Source organism: Sceloporus undulatus, chromosome 3, assembly GCF_019175285.1.
Source record: "Sceloporus undulatus isolate JIND9_A2432 ecotype Alabama chromosome 3, SceUnd_v1.1, whole genome shotgun sequence".
NCBI lineage: Eukaryota > Metazoa > Chordata > Lepidosauria > Squamata > Phrynosomatidae > Sceloporus > Sceloporus undulatus.
This window is the reverse complement of record NC_056524.1, coordinates 124,276,857-124,298,105: the sequence shown is the minus strand read 5'-3', so window position 1 is coordinate 124,298,105 and position 21,249 is coordinate 124,276,857. Positions and strand designations below refer to the sequence as shown.

Here is a 21,249-nt window from a genome sequence, read left to right as displayed (position 1 = left end):
AGGTTACGAATTTTTCGGGATACGAAAAAATCCCATAGGGAATTATTGTTTCGGGTTACGAAAGTTTTTTCGGGTTACGAAAAAACTCCGGCGCTATTTTAAATGGAGCCGCGGCAGAGCCGCGGCTTTTTCCCCATTAGCGCCTATGGCATTTCGGCTTACGAAGGCTTTTCGGGTTACGAAAGCGGCCGCGGAACGAATTAATTTCGTAACCCGAGGCACCACTGTACAGGCAGTGATAGCCCAAAGCCTGGGAATGACAGTGTAAAAGCTAATTTGTTAACATTAATTTGGAAATTAATCAGTTAACAGAATGGTTTCAGTTTGCCATCAATAACACACTAGTTGTACACTGAAAAAATTAATTAAATGGAGTAAAAAGGGCCAGTTCCCAAAACACCTCAACAAATAGCAAATTAAAATAACACAAACCCCTTATCATTACTCAGCCCATTAACATCACTGTCATTTAATGATTTTTTTAAATGGGTGTGAAAATTTTAAAGAATTAAGGAGCAACAATTTTAACCATGTGATTTCCCAGCTCTAGAATAGCCCCATTGTATCATTTCCAGGACACAGTACCATTTGCAGTTCTGTTTCCAGTTGAATGTCAGGGAGATGTTCATATCTCACATTTTTTGTATAATGTGAGATTATATTCACAACCCCTGAAGAAGTCCACCTCTTGGAGCAGTAGGTCTTCTTCCAATTCCATAGATAATCCAACCTGAAAATAGAGAGGTTGGAATCTGGAAGGGATGAACAAAGGGGTGTGAGTGTATGAGTGGGACTGCTGCAGCTGTACTTTTTCACAGTGTTATAGGTGCCTCATCGTTATTTATGGTTGCTTATGCATGTGTATCAACAGTGTATGCTTTTCTTCCTTTAAAATGTTCAGAGCAGCCTAAGTTTATTTAGCAACAGAATGGGTCATGCATCTTCATTTTGACAGGTTCACTTAATCCTATCTAATGATGAAGACAATGTTAGACTTTGGACTCCAGAATTCCCCAGTTGCTTTGCTGGCTGCTGGGGGAGCATCATGGGACTTATGGCCACGATCAAGCAACTTTTCTATCTTCTGCTGTAAGCATAGCATAGGATCAGTTGATTCTTTCTACACCAATAGTCTGACAAAATGAGGGTAGTGACCACTTCAGGGTTCAATTTGATAGTCTTGGCTTCTGAGGATCTTTCAGGCTTGATCTGTTCAAGCACCCATTTGTTTGTCTTTTTGGCTGTCCACAGTATCCTCAGCACTCTTCTCAGCACCACATTTCAAATGAGTTGGTTTTCTTCTTATCCATGTTTTTTCACTGGCCAATTCTCACACCCGTTACATAGTAATGGGGAATAGCTTGGGCTATTCTGACTTTAGTGGTCAGTTGTATATCTTTACTCTTTAAGAATTTGTCTAATTCTTTCATAGCTGCCTTTCCCATTCCTTATTTTCTTATTTCTTCACTGCAGTCACCATTGTGATCAATATTTGGTAGAAAGTACAGGAATTATTTAACTGTTTCAATCTCCTCATTGTCTAGGTTGAATTTAGGTATTTCATAATACATAAATGCATGTATGCCAGACTTACAACATTGCAATTGCTGGATAGGATGCCAGTCATTGTCAGTATTACTAGGCAGATATTGCAGGCTTGTAGATATGTCAGCTGGTATGTGGAAATCAGTACAATGCAATACTAAAGGGAAATAATGGATATATAGGTCATATTGACAGATGGATTATTTCCAAAGTAAAAATTATCAGTATCCTTTGGAAGCAATCTGAGTTGGTTGGTACTGCAGTGATCAGGCTGGTTAGAACAACTATTATAACACAATTAGCAGCCAAAACACCATCATTCTGACATCCATTTCTTTAGGATGTTATATTAATACAACATGGTTGGATATGTTATAGGATTTTAAACCTATTGCTCCAACTATTGCAAGCTTATTAATGCAATCTCATTGCAAAACTAACAGAGGCTTTGTTTTCTGTATCTGGCCAGAAACAGAAGAGGAAATTTTGCATTACGGTACAGAAATAACTCATCATTTCCACTTAAACAAACAGTTATTATAAGCAAGGAAAATGTAAAGTGAGGCACTTCAAATGATATAGAAACTTGCTTTTAGAAGCACCGGGTTTTAAAATTTTTATTTCCTAACTCTGAAATTCAACACGCTCTGTAGATTTAATAGCTCCTTCACATTCCAAGACAATGTGAGGTGTGAAAAAGAGACAATTCAAGCTTTAGGGAATATTTGAGAATTATGTGCACATCTCGCACAAAGCCATCGCCATACCTCCAGTGAAGAAATATGCAGAGAAGTATGATTGGACAAATTTATCCCTGATTTAACTCACATTAATTGTTGGACTCAGACCAAAACATGATGGATGGAGACATGTTAATGTATTTTCCTGTTACCTAACATAGGCCTCATTCCCACTTACAAATAAATCGGTTAGGAATCCGAATCTATGGATCAATTCGACAGCAGAGCATGGTTCACACTACATTTGCCCCGATTGCATTTCCCCCCTGTAAAATAACCCACTTGTCGTTCACATTCATGAATGAATCGGTTCAAAAGGGACCTTCTCCAGCTGGCCGAATGGCATATTTAAATAGGTTCTGATCCACATCTGGTTCACACTTGTGTGGAATCAATTTATTCAAAAAGACATGGAAAAGATCAGCATCAAAAAGACGCGGGTTAAATGGGTTTAGCACATGGCCCCCCTCTCCGAATTGCTTTAGCAATTTGATTCAAATGGGAACCAGGGTCATTTGAACCAATTCAAACTGATTTGCGATCCAGTTTAAAAAGTAGTGAGAATCAGGCCATAATCTGTCAGGACAGGGAGGTAGAACCATGATCCCTAGATGGCATCCAGCATCTTCAACAGAAGTGCCCTGACAGGGTGCCATCCTGAACCAGAAAAATGCCTCCTCCAGAGAAACTCAGGTTGGTGATGCATTCCTAGTTTGATCATCGTTTGTTCTTTTGACAATTCAAATATTCAGATAAACTGAAGCCTGTATTTACTAAATTCAGGGCCAAATCATGCATTTATGGACATTTTGTGAAAGCTACTGTAATATGGCCAGGTCCCATATGTCTCCCTCTTGATGACTGTGGAAAGAAGCCTATGTGACATACAAGTGAAGTGGTTCTTTCCTGTATTGTTTTCACTAGACCCTTGGGATATGATGGTGCTAAAGTTGGGAGGAAAAACAACTATGTCCATTACCCACTGCACTGGCATTGGATTGATCTGAATAGAAATACCTCTCATATGTGTCCCATAAACAGGCTTTAAAATTTCTTTCTTTCTTTTAAAAAAAATAACAACAGCAAACAGTGTTCTATGAGAAATTCTGGAATGTGGAAATAGTCTACTTGAAAAAAAATGCTGAGAAGCAGAGACAAGGTTTAATTAAGCAGAGAAGACACCCTAAGACACACTAAAATGTGTATACCATAAGTAGCAGATCTAATTGCCGAAATGAGGATACAGTCTGCTCTAAGGGGCACACTAGTGGAGGACAATCCTAAAGCAATTTCCCACGCATATCTGTGGTGTAGGAAGTCATTTTAGAAGTAGGTAGCTCATGTGCCAAGGTTGCACCATTTTCTGTCTGTGCCAGGAATATGATGGTGAAGAATCTTCATTGGGACAAATGGGACCATATTTTATACTCACACACAACATCATCATATGGAAGTTCAACTGGTTTCCATTTTAGAAATATTTCATACACTGGCAAAGGCCAAATAAGAATCTTAGTGGAGTAGTACAGGATGAGTGAACTGAAGTGTCTAAGTGACAGAGTTGGATTATAATTGATACGTCAGATGTAAAGTGAACTCAATATTACATTACGCTAATGACTAGGACATATCTAACAATGCGTAGAGAGATGCTACTAGAAGGGATCTACCAATGGCAGGTTCACCACACTGCCTTGGCTATGGAAGATAGTTTAATTTCCCTGCAGGATCAGCAGGCAAGCAGAAGAGGTGAGTGTATGATGCCAGCCAAGATGGTTGGTAAGGTATTAAGATCCTGGACAGAGCACTGTGAAGCTTGAAGAGACCATAAGGGCTGTGAATGGTAGCCTGAGCTGTTGCTTCAGCACTGGTTAGGGGTCAATGGAGGGCTTGTAGTGTGTGTCTGGTTTCAGCCTTAACACATTAGTTCTTTTGAGAGGTGCATACTGGCAACACAGGCAAGATTTTGTGATATATCTCCTCTGATCTTTGAGCCTGGGGAAAGATGAGGTGAGATGCTTAGAGGTGAGTGCACGTCTGGTAAAGAAGCAGAAGACACATTGTGTCTGAAAACACATTGGCAAGGGTGTGTATAAAGGTGTGTGTGTGTGTGATTTTCCTTTCCCTCGTAGTGTGCAACCACAGGAAATGTCAGAGGCAAAGGACCATCAATGCATTCTTTCATGAGACAACACAGGATCCTCAGCATCCCAGGACATCTCTTTCAACACAGAAGTTTCTGAGTTTGGTCAATGGTTCTGGTCAATCATAGCTACCTTTATGTAAAACAGGGTCAGGGAACCTTTGGCCCTCTGGATGTTTTGGAGTACAACTTCCAGAATAATTCTATTAGAATTGATCATGCTGGCTGGGACTTTTGGGAACTGAAATCTAAAACATCTAGATGACTGAAGTAGAGCCTCCAAGGCAATGGTATGTATACATGTTGCTTTCCATGTGACAACCACATGGCAACACCTTCCACACATCAGAGTTGGGAATGCATGAAGAATTTGCTGCAGGGATGTTGATTTCAGTGGCATCTGGATGGAATGAGTAGTCTGTCTCTCAAATTTTTTTGTGGTTGTTTGTTGTCATATATATGATGCCAAGTAGGGAGACTCAGATAATGTGATACACAGCCATTGAAAATGAGCACTGCTCTTCCTATAGTTCCATTTTGATTTCATCACATGGTGCATCCTTACAAGATCAATAATAGAAAAATTCTAGAGAAATAAAAGCCCTTGGTAACATTCCTCTCTGAAAATGCTTTGTGTTTATGTGCTCTGGGTGAATGGGTACCAGTCAAATTTGTCAAAATATGAAAGTAGTGAAGATATTGGAATGGAAAAATATTGAGTACATCATCTTTGAGGGTATAGCAAATCATAGCTCGGTGGAACAATATATGCATATATCACATCTCAAGTTCAATCCCTGACATCTTCAGTTAAAACAGTCTTGAGTAAGGGGCCTACAGAGAGGTCCTTTGTGTGAGGTCCTGAAGAGCTGCTGTTAACTGGGTTGCAGGCAGTGAGTGAAGGCAATGTTGGGTTAAAGTCAGGACAGGAACCTCAGAAGGCCACAAGGGCTGGAAGAGTGGTTGGAAGCCCAGTACTGATTTTTTTGGGGGGGAGGTATTTCTTGATGTCAAACAAAAGCAGAGGTAAAGGACTGCAACCTATATGTTGAATTGCTGCTCCTGACAACTGTTTTGGACAAAAAGGGAGCAGTCTGGGTAATCTGGAGGGATCAAGGGCCACAAAATAGCTTTGTGGGCTGCAACCTCTGGCTAAATGGTCCTTCCATGTGTATGTTTGGAGGCATGTAAACCTCAATCCAGTGAAGGCTAGTAGCAGTTCCATCCTCTTGAAATGAATGGCACTCTGGTACACATGACCACAGGCACTACTATCCATCAGAGGACAAGTTTTCGAATTCTGTGTTGGGCTGCATCCAAACGTGACTTTGTGAAATGGCGGACGTACAGTCAGGGATGTAGCTATGGTGGGAAAATGAGAGCATTGCCTCCAATAGGAATTCTCAGGCCCTGAAATTTTCCTTCTGCCCCCACATTTCTACCACAGCAGTACCTAGAATGTCAGGTGAGCATTTAGAAATGTAGTTTAGGTGTCCACAGAAAACAGGACACCAAGGGAATGCAAATGTAGCAAATATAAATGAATATGAAACTGGTTGACTTTCAATGTCTCATTCTCTGTAATGCTAGACATTTGGGGACTGAAGGAAAATTTCATTGGGGTGTGGTATAATTGTTGGGGGGAGCAATGCCATCATTTTACTCCCCCCCCCTGCAGCTACACCGCTGTCTACAGTCAAGACTTGTGGCTGAAAATAGGTGTCTGAAAACAAGTGACTTTAAATGAATCAGCAATCATTGTGTAATTTGGGATAGGGCTTTAAATAATAATAGACTAGTACTAATACCTAAATCTCTCTCTCTGTCTCTCTTTTCTTTAGGAGAACCAAAATATCCTCATTTTCTCCTCTCTATTATATAATCATTAGCTGAATATATGGTTCATTTTAGGGGGAGAAGTGTAAAAGTGCTTAAGTATATATTGTACATTTGTGCTGTGAGCTTACTACTTTCACTACTAAGTCGACAGCTAATTATAATCAGAGGATGTATACAGATTACATGGTCAGTGCCTAAATGACAACTTGAAAGTGTTGTGCTAAGTCTTTCTTCATCCATACTAAAAAGAATCATCAAAACTGGGCAATCTATTTGTTGCAAATAATTCCATGCTAGCCCTTTTCAACTAGGCTGATTTAGGTAGTAAAGTCCTGGCTTATGGTTACAATCTTGACTGAAATCCAACTATCTTTTCAAATGGAGGGCAGGATTCAGAGAGCCTGGGACATGTATACATCTCCTCTTCCCCACTCTGCTTTCTTCATTCTGGGCACACTGGTGCTGCCATTGACAAATCCCTTTGGCACATTATCTTGTGACATGCAGAAGTGCCTCAGCATTTCCAGGTCCCTAGGCTAATCACAGCAGGAAGAAGCATGGTAATGCTCACAGAGACCTACCAAAGGTTAGACACTGGATGGTTCCTGATGTGAGGGCTACAAAGCAAGAGAAAGGAAAGTTTATGCTTATCTTTATGGGGACAGGACCATTATTCCCCATCACAGCTGATTGCTGGCTGGAATTCACTTGGGAACTTATGTCTTTCTAAGTGGACCTATGTCTGTGGAAAATAAAATTGAATTATTTTGCAACATTCATATTTAGAAAGGAGCTGTTGGAGCCAGTAAAGTGACCGTTGTGCATTGTGACTGACACACAATGAGACTGAATGCACAATGGGACTCGACACTCAATGGGACCAATGCACATCAGGATCAAAGTACACCAGGACACTGGCTACAGAGTACCAGTCTGCATTCATAGAGCCTGATGCACATTGGGACACTGTTGCCGTTATGCATTTTTGCAGTTTGCTAAAAGTGCTCCTTAGTGACTCTGCTATGTAGCTAAGTATGCATAAAGTTACTTTAGGCCACAATAGAGATTTCTGACCATATTTTCTTACTGAAAGTATCATAACCATATAGGCAGTTAACCTGACCTTTGAAGAAAGTATCCCAGAGTACAATCTGTTCCTACAAAGTCACACTGCTCCCTGTATTTCCATGTCTGTGTTGCACCCATCTGCTTACACAAAAGTACAGACATGAAAAAGGGTTCACGCTGCCCCTTAGCAATTCCAGAAAGCAATGGGCATCTGAAAATGAAACAAAAAAGTTCTTTTCTTTGATACTAGCACCTGCCAGTCATGAAAGGATGCCTTTTTCTTAAGCAGCACAACCAAAAGAAAAGCTGGTTGACAAAACTTTCCCCCCTACAACGACGTGTCAACCCTGAGCTTGTAATTAAGAAATTAAAATTTGTGGTTTATAGATATATATATTTTCATATATATAAAAATAGATGGTCATACTAAGACTAAAAAAGTGAAAGAAATTTTGCATGTCAGTACTATATATAGATAGATATTTGTGTCAATGTTTTAGCGACAGAGTTTCCTTCTGATACAGAAACTAATAGATACGAAGGATGCCATTTCTATGCAAAACTTAACGTACTGATCCAATTACTGTTATCACTTCCTTTGAAAACTGCCATTTTGCTTTGGTAAGGAACACAGTTGCCCCCAAACCTGCAGCTAAAGAAAAGAGATTATATTGCAAGAGATCCCCCTCCATGTCCAAACCTTTGCGTTAAAACATTTTAAGGGATTGTCAACTCATTACTGCAGTGATGATGTGTAACCTGGTGGACTCCTTTGTGATTTACATACCAGGAATAAATATTAAACCAATGAGACCAGAGAGAATTCAGATATGAACTGGGGTAAACAATGTGGGTTTTTGGAGAGGGGTGAAGCTATTCTGTTACTAGAGCTTGTCTGCCCCCCCCCCCCCAAAAGACCTATTGCCAAAGCTTGTCTATGGCCAATAGAGTACAAAACATATCCTTGTTCAGGCTGGGTTTTTTTCTGCCTGAGGCCATGAACAAGATGGTCCCCTCCCTTAATTCCACATACTGAAGCAAACTGGGCTGGCAGTTTAATTTTACTTCAATGCTGATGAAGGGATGGTATCTTCCTATACAACTGATGGTAGCAGGCTAGTTTAGGGGTTGTAGCTTTGTCTTCCAGTAGCGTGGCATGCCTTCAGAGTTCAGGAAGAGGGGTTCAGGGCCTGCCCATTTCATACATTTTCTGCCTAAGGCTTTCCCCTCATTCTGCCTAATGATAGGGTTGGATGTGAACCAGTTGTTTTGTGTCACATTAACAAAACAAAACAAAAAACAAACTCAGAAACTTTCTTCCAGTGGTAAACATCATTGGGTACCCTGACGTGTAATAGAGATACATCCCCACAAAGAGGTATCACCTCTCTTTTGAGCTTCACTTTTTGATGTTCTTTTTGTTGTTGGGCTATGGGCTTTGCTTGATTTTGAAACACATTTATGGTCTTGGTTTCTCTTCCTTTCCCCCTGGAAAATAAAATCTCGTGCTCTAACCCTTTCCCTCCCTGACCTTCTTTTCCTGCAGCATAAAAGCAAATTAAGCTCTGAAGAGTCTCCTGTAATAAAAATGTGAGAAAAAAAGGTCTCTGAGGAGGGGACATTGTCTTCACAGCTATCTGAAACAAAGAGGAAACTGTCCATTCTGACACCTGGTACTCTTTGGGAAAACACAAAGGGGAGCAGGTTGCCGCACCACTCTTCTCTTGTAGAAAACTGTTAAGTGTTTGTGATATGGTCCCTTGTCCAAGAGCATAAGAAAAGGAGAAAGTTGGCTGTGTTGTTATTATTATATTATCAATAGCTAAAAGACAGTCATCACTGATCAGAGCCAGGATTATCTGCACTGTCTTTGCAGTAGGAGGACCAGGCAGATGATGAACCATGTGAGCCCTGATTGGCTGGGATGACATGCTGAAGAGTCCACTTCCCTTCTGTCTGAGTCAACAAGGGGGGCTTCTGTGGTGATGAATTCAAATTCTGTTGGACAAATGTCATCAGTGCAACCACTACCACTTCCTGAGCCACTGGTCTCATCGCCTGTGGAAAAGAAACATGGTTAGGAAGTGTGGGGTGGGTGGGAATAAGCAAGTACAAGAAAAAGAAATACTTTAAAAATCATATCTATCTGTTTCTGGAAGTGCACACTTTCTAGGTTCTGAAACATGAAAAAACATGGGTGTCATTGTTCAGTTACTGGAACATGAAACAGCCTTGGGACACTCTCAGGGTCTAAATACACATCATGTTAAAATGCAGCTTGTTCCATACTCCCTCCTTCTACTTTAGAATAAACGTACATGGCCCTGATTTAGATTGGAATCAGTGCAAAAGTAGGGAAGAGTTAAACCCTCCACTCTCTCTCTCTCTCTCTCTGTTTATTTTTTAATTCCCCATGTATTTTTCATTTAACTGCACCATGTATTTTTTTTAAACATTGTTATTATGTATTTGGCTTGGACGGTGGGAGTTCAGCTTTATAATGGTTGTATTTATAATGAGATGTGTGTGTTTTTTTGTTTCTGTTGTATTGCATTGGTGATTATTTGTTTATTTTGCATATGATGTGTGTGTGTATTTGTTGTTGTTGTTGTGTTTCCAAGTCATTTTTTACTTATGGAACCTCTAAGGTGAACCTATCATAGGATTTTCTTGGCATGTTCCTTCAGAGGGTCTTTGCCATTGCCATCCCCTGAGGTTGAGAGAGTGTCACCTCAAGTCACCTGTTGACTTAGGATGATCCCATAAATTTAAGAGTTTTTTTTTTCCTTAGGCAAGGAATACTCAGAGATGGTTGCCTTTGCCTTCCTCTAAATGTGGTCTTCAGCACCTGGCATTCCCTGGTGATCTCTCTTCCAAACATGAACTAGGCTTCACCCTGCTTAGTTTTCAAGATCAGATGGGGTCTGATACCTTCAATGCATTTAAATATAAACTTCAAACAAATATCTAAATACTAAATTGCATATAAATATTAATTACCACCTTGATTGCAACTGTTCAGTGACTTATCTGCAGGGAGAAAGAGAACTACTATAATAATCAATGCAGAGAAATAGAAGATGACAAAAAGGTAGAACATGAAACCTCTTCCAGAAGTTCCAAGAAATCAAAGGGAAATTTAAACCATGAGTGAATATGCTATACAACCAGCAGGGGAACACACTATATAATCAAGAAGAAATAAAAAGACAATGGAAAGAATACACTGAAGAACTATATGAAAGAGAGGAAAAGATGATGGATTAATTCAAGGAAAAACCATTTGAAGATGAACATATGATTTTTGAAAGTGAAGAGGAAACTGCACTCGGAGCACTTGGGAGAAATAAATAATCAAGAACAGATGGCATACCAATATAGCTGCTTCAGTCTACAGAGACAGAATCTGCTCAAGTTCTAACTAAAATCTGTTGATAAATATGGAAAACAAAACAGTGGCACACAAATTGGAAACACTTCATATACATTCCATTGTCCAAGAAAAGGGATGCTAGGGAATACTGGACCATTGCATTCATTGCCTATGCAAGCAAAATGATGTTCAGAATTATATAGCATATATAGGTCAAAAGACCTATCACCTATCCATCCGGCTCTGGCGTTGTCCTGTTCAGATGACGTGGCCCCAACTCTGCCTCTAATGCGAGCAGTCCGGATGACATCTGTCACGTTCCGTACCGGAATGAGGGTATAACACCCTTAAAATGGTTTTAAAAACCATACCTGTTACTCTGGCTCTTCTGGGAAGATCCCTCTGCTCTTGTGGCTCTCTGCCCTGGTAGCTCTCTGTACAGGCATCCACTGAGCCACCCAGAATGTCCATCACTGCTTTGTGTCACTCAATCTGATGTCTGCCATGTGATCAAAGTTAGATGCCTCATTCTCAGGCAAGTGATCCACAGTGGCAGTGGATGTGCTGGGTGGCTCAACAAAATGCCCATGAAGACAATGGCTGCAACACCGAAATGGAAGGCCAGGTAATGGGGGCAGTTGTAGGACCAGGCTACTCCGGGCTGCCCCAGGAGTATCCTGGCCCATGCAGATAGGGCCTAGGACTTGGAAGGGCAGCTATGAAGGAATTACACAAGCTCCTCAAGTGTGAAGATATATCATTGGATATAATAGTCAGGATCATCCATGCTATCATATTTCCACTTTCTCTGTATGGCAGTGAAAGCTGGACAGTGGACAAAGCTGATAAGAAGGTACCATGAACTGCCAAAAATGACAAATAAATGGGACCAAGATCATTCCAGTCAACTTTGTCTCAAAGCCAGGTTGACTAGTCTAAGACTGTAGTACTTTGGACATATCATGAGAAGACATGATTCACTAGAAAGGACAATAATGCTTGGTAAGGTGGAATGCAGGATTAAAATTTGAGGACTACATTACAGATGGAGGGACTCAATCAAGTAAGCCATGGTCCTGAGCCTGCGAGACCTGAACAAGACTGATGATGACTGGAACAGATCTCTTATTCATAGGATCACTCTAAGAAGTCATCTTGATGACAATTAACAACAACAATAAGTACCAGTATTTACTGTATACTTATTTATTATATAGCTGATATGCTTTTAAACAAATGTTTTAAACTACTGCTGTTTTTAATTGTTTATTTAATTTTAAGAACTTTTAAAAATTATAATAATTGATTTTTAAAGTTAAACTTTGTTTTAAAGTATGTAGTGAGCCACCTTGGGTTCCATGTTGGGAAAAGGGTGGAAACTGAAATAACTGGACAAATAACAAACATATCTATATTTTATGCATATTTATAACATATAAAACTGAACTTAAATAGTAGATTTTTTGTCCAACAGATAAAAAATTCCTGCATTGCAGCCATTTGTTTCAACTAGGATGGATGAGAATTTTGTTTTAAGTGCAAAAGCATTCAATGGAGAAAAACTGCCTAAAATTCACTAAGTTTGGAGATGGAAATAACTTGATGCTGCATCTACAATGTAGATGTAATGCAGTTTGACACCATTTTAACTGCAATAATTTAATGCTATGGAATTCTGGAATTTGTAGTTTTGTGAGATATTTAGCCTTTTTTGTCAGAGAACTCTGGTGCCACAACAAATTACAAATCCTAGGATTCAACAGGATAGAGCCATGGTAGTTATAACAGTGTTGAATTGCATTAATTTTGCAGTGTGGCAGGAGTCTAGGGTGAAAGGTTTGAGTGAGGGGAAAAACTAGATCCGAATCTTTTTATATTCAATTGAATTAGGGTTGTCTGACACATCTTTATTTTCTGAGAGGGAAAAATCAGATGGCCTGATTCATCTCTTTCCCCGCTTCTTCAGCTTTTAACTCCCACAGTGGCAGAAAGGTACAATATGACCCTCTCTGTGCTGGGAATAGGTACATCTATTGAATTTAGCTAGTACAAATGTGGGAGTATTTGTTTCCCTTCATTTTTTGAAGAACCTACCAAAATCCACAAGTTTCTTTGTATTGTAGATAGAAAAAACACGGAAGTTTAAAACAGTCAAATGTGAGAGAAAGTGGAACTGATGGATTTACCCATGTCTCACCAACTACAGAAGTTTCATGAGCCAGAAAGTAATATTGCAGCAAAGCATATTAATGTCTTACTTGTGTCCTGAAAGTTCACATCATTTCCATTATAAGCATTCTTGAGTTTGTTTGTCATGACTCTCAGGGCCATGATTTGTTGCCTAATGTAGGTGTCAGGCCTGGTGATGTCTACATCCACCTCAGGATTGTTGATCTGGTTGGTAAGGCCATCATTCATGATCTCTGGTAGATATCTGTGTGTCAGAACAAAGAATTAAGATGCATCATCCTTAAGATATATCATTATTCCCTGACATAAGCCGGAAGGTTCTATTAATCCAAGCAGTATGCATCCATCATTTGCTGTAAACATTTTAACATAATCTCTCAGTCTTTTGGCTCAGTTTAAAGATTTGGTATTGTTTGCTTGCTTTTAAAACACACATTAATAAGCACCCTGTGTTTCAGAAAGGTCACTCTAAACTGATCAGTAAACCATAACCCACATTTTGAGATTTACTGAGAAATTATAATTAAATGTACAGTACCAGTTTATATATTATTGTGCCTGTTTATACTTTTTTTTTCTTTACAAAATACTTTTTTATACAATCCAGTCATCAGGTTCAGCACAGAAACATACTGTGCTTTATACAGATTTGGGAGGTGGGGAAGGAGGAGCAAACATGATTTTTATATTAACACAGCTATGATTTAGGGAAGGTACCATTTACTGTTATGACAGGATTTAATGTAAACACAAACTAATATTATTAAACTTTGGCAAGAGAAATTAATAATCCCATGTGTGCAAAATGTTACTTAAGAAGCACAGTTAGAATGTGACAGGCCCACTTGCATCCATATCTCAGTGCTCCTAAATCAAGAATAAACTCATTCTTAGCCTCTTCAGCATGAATATTGTAAAGAAAGAGCTATGTATTGTATTCAGCCTAATGCTTTTGTTGGACTCAATGGGATGACTTTGTCAGGAACTTGGAAAAATTATTTTTTTGGATGGCAATTCCTGGCAATGTCCCAGCTGCTGGGAAATATTGGATGTATTCTAGACAAGCATGGAAGACCTATAGCTATGTTGGCTAAGGGAATCTAAGTAATGTAATAATTAAAAAACTCTCCTAATGTTTCCAAACTCTGGTTTCTAGAGCAAGAGTGGACAATTTTTAAAATTTTCTTTCTCTCTAGAAACACAGGATCTATCAACCTCAGTTAGCTGCATAATAGTTGCTCAAGACAGACATAGAGTAGCTACACTGATGAAGAGGAGACCTCTATATAGTCATGACCTAGGGGGTGTAAATATGGGGGGCAAATTAAGGCCTACCCATGCCCATTAGAATTCTGCCTCCACATTAAATCTTCCTATAGTTAGGCTGGTGAAGTGATTTCAGCACTGGACCTTTTCATACCAGTGCTTACAGTGGGGTAAGCGCTGATAAAAAAAACTGGTAAAACATCAGGGAAGATTGCATGTCTCAAAGCTTGACATGCTTTTCAAATGGCACAGAATCATCTCCTTGCCTCTAGCGTCCTTGAATCCTTTGTGAAGCAGCAATTTCCTATGAATGCAAAGTTTCTGTTCATAGGAAATTGCTGCTCTGCAAATGTTTCAAGGATGATAGAGGTGAGGGGAAATTCCCTGCTGTTTGAGAAGCATGTCTGGTTTTCAAACACGCAATCTTCCCTGACATTTTACCAGTGTTTTACCAGCGCTTCCTCCCTGGTAAGTGCTGGTATGAAAATCTTATGACTCTGGAGACCAAGGTTCAACTCCCCATTTGGCCCTGGAAACCCATAGGATGACCTTGCACAAGTCACTTTCAACCGCAGAGGAAGGCAAAAGAAACCCCCTTCTGAACCAATCTTGCCAAGAAAACTCCATGATAAGTTTGCCTTAGGGTCCCCATAAGTTGGAAACGATTTGAAGACATGCAACAATAATAACAAAAGCCCAAATTTCTAGCAATGCACTGAGTGAGAACCTTAAACTTGTTCACACCCAGAATTCATATTTACAGTATGCACTTTGGCCCTTTTTTTTGATGCCTCAACTATATTTCTAATGCTCAGTTGAAGTTTTAAGTTATTGTAATGCTTGAAATTTGGGAATAGAAGGAAAATTTCATGGGGGGAATTTTACTGGAGGCAATTCGTTTATTTTATCCATATAACATGCTTTATAGCTAATGTTAAACCTCTGTATTCTTTTGGTGCTGGCAAGGGTGCAACTCATCTTGCACTGAAGATATATGTGTTTGCACGGCAGGGAACTAAACTGACAGACACACACACACCTCCTCAAATTTCCTATCCTTATTTGTTCTATCTGGTCTATTTGTTGTTGTGTGCTTCCAAGTCATATTTGACTTATGGTGACCCTAAAGTGAACAGTGGTGGGTTGCCATTGCCATCCTTTGGGGCTGAGGATGACCTTCTTTTAAACTCGACACTGATAAATAAGAGCTGCTAATGTTACTTCCTCCTTCTCCTAAGACTCTTTATTTTTGCCCTGAAGAAGAGAAAGTGTGGTACCACCTGCCGGATTTTAGTTCTAAGCATGGCTCCTTCTCTTATCTGCCTTAGACAGAATTAGGATTTTTAGTGTCTTACATACCACAAGGTATTTGTTATAATAAATATAAGTCTTCTCACTTCTTTAAGTAAAACAGACTTGGTGTGATCGCCTTTTGGGGTAAAGAGTGCTCCAGGCATCTTGATATTTCAGAAAGCTTAAATATTAGGATGGTGAAAATTCAGCACCAGAGACGTGTGCTTTCACACAAAAATCTATTCCTGTTCCAGCAATAATTTTTCTTTATTTGAGCAACCTAATCTTGTTGCAATGTGGGGAGCTTTTTTCACTGTTGGGATTAAAGAATTGGGAGCCGGAAACTCTCACAGATCTGCTACAAAACATGCAGAGATCTACCAGCAGTTCCTGATCTAGTTTCCACCTGGCCTCATTTTAAACTACACATAGTTCAAGATATATTGTGGCTTAGAAACTTAATAGTTTCAGAAATGGCTGAACAGTTCCATAAAGCAGAACCCAGCATCCTTTGCAATGTGCCCTTTGGCAGATGGGCCTGCAAAAGCTCTTTGATGGACAAGTCAATTCAAAGAGGACTTCCTCAAAGTGGGAAGTTCACAAACAACTTGATTCTAACTTGAGGAGTAGTTTTTCAGTCAAAAGCCATATAATCAGATGAATCTTTGACTGCAGTTGTCAGAAATTACTGTAATTACCCACCATTTGAAAACATCAATATCCAGGTTTTTCAACCAAAGGCTTAAAACGGCATTGGGAGTTTCATACAGAAGTAGTTAACAAATGGTTGCTCTTTCTGATGTATAGCTTTGACAGCCCTCTTCTTTCTGCCTGCTCAGTGTCAAAACATCAAACTTGGCAGACAGTGTCCACATGCCTAATCCTTCCATTTAGCCCTTCACTCATGAAAACACATGGCAGGGAGTTAGCATACACCAATGTGCAAATTAAAAGACCTGAACTGTAAATAATCTAGGCTGCTTTCCTGCATTGTGGCAGTGTTACTACTGATATTGCTATCATGCTACTAGTAATGTTAAAACAACAACAAAACTTGACAGTGCTTAAGCTCCTTATTTTGCTTCACAGTCTCAACATATATTTGGATATGGAGGAGATTGATATTCTCATGTCATCTTTCTGGCTTGGAAGCAGCTTCAGTGCAGCACCTTGTCATGGCATAAAACCAACATCAGAAATACCAAGAAGGAAGAGCCAGTGCTGGGGTTTTTAATCTTGCAAGCATCCATTCATACCTCTGGAGAAGCAATTTCATGGAGACAGGCTTTAGTGTAATCTTTTCTCACCTGCCCTAGGATTTCTGATATTCTTGAGTGACACAAAGAGCCCTGTTACAGAAACTCCCACAGCAGTTAGAGGTGACAGAGAAGAGATTCTAGGAAGCATCAAGAGCTGGGCCCTTTTCACATTATAGTTATAGTACTAGGGCTGCATCTACAGTACAGAATTAATGCAGTCTGATGTTGCTTTAATTGTCATGGCTCCATCTTATGGAAGCTGGATTTTTAATTCATTGTGGCACCAGAGGTCTCTCATAGAGAAGGCTAAATATCCCGCAAAACAACCAATCTAAGAATTCTCTAACTCTGAGCACCATGGTAGTTAATGTGGTGTCAAGCTGCATTTTTTCTGCAGTGCAGATGAAGCCTAGGATTCCACTTTGTTGTGGCTGCATCTTATTGAATCCTGGGGTCTATAGTTTGGTGAGGCACTAGAGCTGACAGTCTTAAGTAACCCTCCCTAAGCTCCAAACCCCAGGATTCCTTAATGTTCCCATAGCAGGTAAGTGGAATCCTACCATTATAACTGTGTAGCATGAAAGGGACCCAGATTTCTTTCTGTCTCCATTTCTTAGTCTCTGTCTTTCCCTCCCTGGAATATGATTGGCCCAAGATATATTGCTACCAGAGAAAACAAAATCAAAAAGGGACAAAATGGCACCAGCCTCATATCTCATGTACAGAGTCAAATAAACTGGCAGTAATGGCAATTGGATAACCTCCTCTACCTGAGGGCAGCAAGCTAGTTTAGGGAATGAGGACAGGTTCACAACTCTATCTTCCAAGATAGAAGCAGGGGGAATGACTGCCCAGTGTCTGCTGTTTGAGATGTTATCTAACAGTAGGCATCTGGTCCTACTGTATATACAGAAGATGGCGGGACTAGCAGCAGAAACTGAAATACGATCTTCAACTGCAGCTAAGGCAGCAGTCTAGTTTAAGGCCCATTTCAGGGTATGACAAGGAGCACACCCCATCCTGACTGCTAAAAGCAAAATTAAGCCAAGGGATTCAAAGGAATCACAAATAACCACCACAGCTTCCAATACCTGCCAGCAAAAGCAGTTGCTTCATTCTCCCTAATGGTTAGGCTGGCTTATCATGAAAAGAAAACATTGAGAAGCCAAGGGAGTGGAGAGGGAGAAAGATTTCACTTCTGAGGTTGTGGAGTACAGCATAGGCTCTCCATGTAGAACAGGAACAGAATAGTGGGGTATATATAGTCCTATGGCTATTTTTGCAGTGTGCTTCTAGCTACCCAAGTTCCTGTAGCAGTCATCAAATTTGGCAAAAATTTCACAGCATGGTGGTGGCAAAAGGACATCTCCTGTAGTGTCATGAAACTTGACTTCTTGTTGTGTACTTTCAAGTAGTCTCAGACTTGGTGAAACTAATGCAAACCCATTGCAGGGTTTTCTTGGCAAGATTTGTTCAGAGGTTTGCCATTGCCTTCCCCTGAGGCTGAGAGTCTGTGACTTGCCCAAGATCACCTAAAGGGTTTTATGGCCATGCTGGAAATTGACTAGCAAAGTGAAAAAGTCACCTTTGAATTAGTGCTTATGTTTTAAAACAAGATGCACACATTCTTCTTTAGACACCAGTTAGTGCTACTGGAAGTAATCTAAAAATACTAATTAGCTTCAAAGCAAGGCAGGTTTTCCCCAATAACCTTGTTTTAAAATGGTAGCACCTCTTTAAAAGTGGGGTTTCTTGGGGTGCTATCTTGCAGCTGAAATTTCATGGAATGGCAGCAGTGGTGGGGTGCATTTGTCCTCCAGTGGAGTGGAATCTGTATGGCAGTGTAGCCTCGCTACCTTCTTAAGTTGTCCATCTCTTATATAGAAGATCTGAGTTCAAGAGTGGAATTTCTAGTGGTTTGTTGTTGACAAGGGGAGATGGCAGGTGAATAGAAAAGCATTGGCTTGAGATCTGGGGAACTGTCTCAGAACTGCCTCCTCTGCTGCCTCCCAAATGCCATTTTTAATAGGGACTGCAAGCATTGCAGGACTGAGAGACTGCAAATGTGTGGCAAGGCTTGTAAGTCCCTACTAAAAATGGCTGGACATTTCTGTCTTGTGAAGGAACTCTGTCACCTCAAAGAGATCCATGGTGAGTTGAATCTGAGGATAGTACTTTTTGTATGTGCTAAACTTGAGTTTGGGGGGGCTTAGAGTTATTCTCAGTTTTTCCTCTTTTGCAAGGGTCCTGTGCCCCTAACCCTAGTGAATGTGGAGGGCTGACTGTAGCGTGAATAATACAGAGGCAAGAATACTGCACAGTTTTTCCCCAGCATTCACACACCCAAAAGTATTTTGGGAAATTATTTTGTATGGAAATACACATGGGATTTTTTTGCCATGAAATTGTGTGTGGCGGGTGGGATTGCATAAAACGCACACAGTTTTTTATTTCCCCCAGCAAAAAAATTAAAATAAGTCCACATGTATTACTCCAGAGAAGAAATTCTTGAAACACTTCAGAATACCAGGAAAGAACTGTACAGAAATCCTTTCTTCCACAGTAGGAGAAAACTGCAAAAAGTATCCATTATCTCACGCAAAGACAAAATAGTTCAATATTTACATCCTTTGAAAAACAATAAGAGGGTTTTTTTTAAGTACAAAGGTTTAGCTCAGTCTTTTCTGTGTACAAATAGTGATAGAGGCAGACCTGCTGAGCATTTTCTAAGAGGCCACAAGGTTCTGAATAGCTATGATCTCATTTTCGTTTGTTCATTAGTGTTCCATCTGCATGAAACAATTTCTCTGACACCTGCTTCTCCCAACACCTTGTTCAGAGATGACCTGATCAAATGACACAGAGGATAATAAGGCATTACTGGCTGCTTTTCAAAAAAGAAGAGCTCCACAGAGCAATCCTTCTGTGTGTGATTTGCTAATTGGTGGCCTAGAATTAACTCTGCTTGGCCTCTTCTTAATTAGCAGTGGCTGTTGCTGGGAATGGAGGGACTAGAATGATGCCATGTGATCTTGACACACTGACTCCTCGAAAATGCTGTCAGGCAGCTACCTTTATTATGACTTGAGTTAGGACTGGGCCTTCAACTACAAGGTGGAGGAGAGAACATCATCAAAGAGGATTCCAGAGGCATGTCTATTTTCGAATACAGAACAGTTTTATATGACTTCAAAAGGTCATGCACGACAACAAGGAATCCTCGGACTTGTCCCTTGGAAAAAGCACTGACTCATGCTAGTTACCAGAACAATTCTGGGCACAAGTCAAAGGGCTTGAACCAGGGCTTCGTAAGCCATTTGATGCAGAGGACCAGCAATATTTTCCCTAATGAGTCAGGGATTGGTGCCATATTTATGTTCATTGGCTACAATTATTTCTTCTCCTTTGGATACTTAGCAGTTCTTGGCTTGTGGACCAATACTTATGTATGGGCCACCACTTTGATAGCACTGCTCTAAACAGTTTGTGGGCCAAGTTATTTGAAATATATTTGTGTCTATGCAAATTTGCTCATACTTAGCATCAGAGGACTCCTCATTGCCTCATTCTTAAGGCTAGTGGGCAATAGGGGGAGACATTCTCAATATTGGCTTCTATGGAACTTCCCCATAAGGGATGTCTTGCTGTCTCTGTTTGCTATAATATCTTAAAAAGTCTTGAAAACCCATACAGTCTGAATGGCTTTAAGCCAAAACATCTTTAACTGGCATACTCTTTTACTAATGTTTTTATTGCTCTGGATCCGAAAATATTTCTTTAGATTGGCTTAATTATATGTATGTATGTATATGGCTTTTGCATTTATCAGTTTTAAAGTTCTATTTTGATTCACTGTGATGACTCTCAATATCTTTTTGCTTTATCCAGACATTACATTTTAAGATGTGGGTGCAGCACAGCTCTTTAAAAAAATTACATGGAAACCGGCCTTGAGACTGAGAAGCTTGGTTCTGACTTCTTTCTTTAAGCTGCCGGCTGGTTAAACAGTACCAGACAGAAGCCCTTCTAGAAGAATGGATTCTCTGAGCAATATTTTTCAATTGTACTTTTCAAAGCATGACTTCTTGGGAATCAACAATAGCAATTCTCTACATTCTTCCCAATTCTTGGAGGCTAGTGTCTTTGAGTTGTCCTTAGATGAGCACCATCCTTCATGAACACACAGCATTGTATTTCAAAGCATGGTTTCAGAAAATGAGAGCTGCTGAACAGTGCAGTATTTCATGAAGGTTTCATATGCAAATATCAATTGTTACGTTTCTACCCCTTACTTAGCTTTGGTATGCCCATTCCAGCAGTCCTCTTCATTTGAAAGGGCAGCTGTCACTCTTTCTTCCTTGCAGATGGTGTATGGTAATGTTGACCAGAACTTTTTTGAAAGCTTCAGTTTTTCTTTAATGTCAATGACCTGGTTAAAAAAAATATAGGAATAATATTTGATTAAAAAGTGGCCAATATCGTTCTTGTTCACAGTGACAATTGTGGAGCTCAAGCTGAATTTCTTTATTAACT

General features: G+C 39.9%; 1 protein-coding gene across 2 annotated transcripts in view; it reads right to left on the bottom strand.

Annotated features, from left to right (window-relative positions):
* Positions 1 to 1,667: 1,667 nt before the first annotated feature.
* GPC6 (glypican 6) overlaps positions 1,668 to 21,249 on the bottom strand; it is a 970,469-nt gene continuing 950,887 nt past the window's right edge. For both annotated transcript variants that reach the window (XM_042460070.1, XM_042460071.1), the window contains 3 exons: positions 21,009 to 21,145; positions 12,967 to 13,142; positions 1,668 to 9,393 (listed from right to left, as the gene is read on the bottom strand). In XM_042460070.1, coding sequence (XP_042316004.1) covers positions 9,191 to 9,393; positions 12,967 to 13,142; positions 21,009 to 21,145 — 516 coding nt within the window. In that variant the 3' untranslated portion in view covers positions 1,668 to 9,190. The remainder of the gene's footprint in view (positions 9,394 to 12,966; positions 13,143 to 21,008; positions 21,146 to 21,249) is intronic.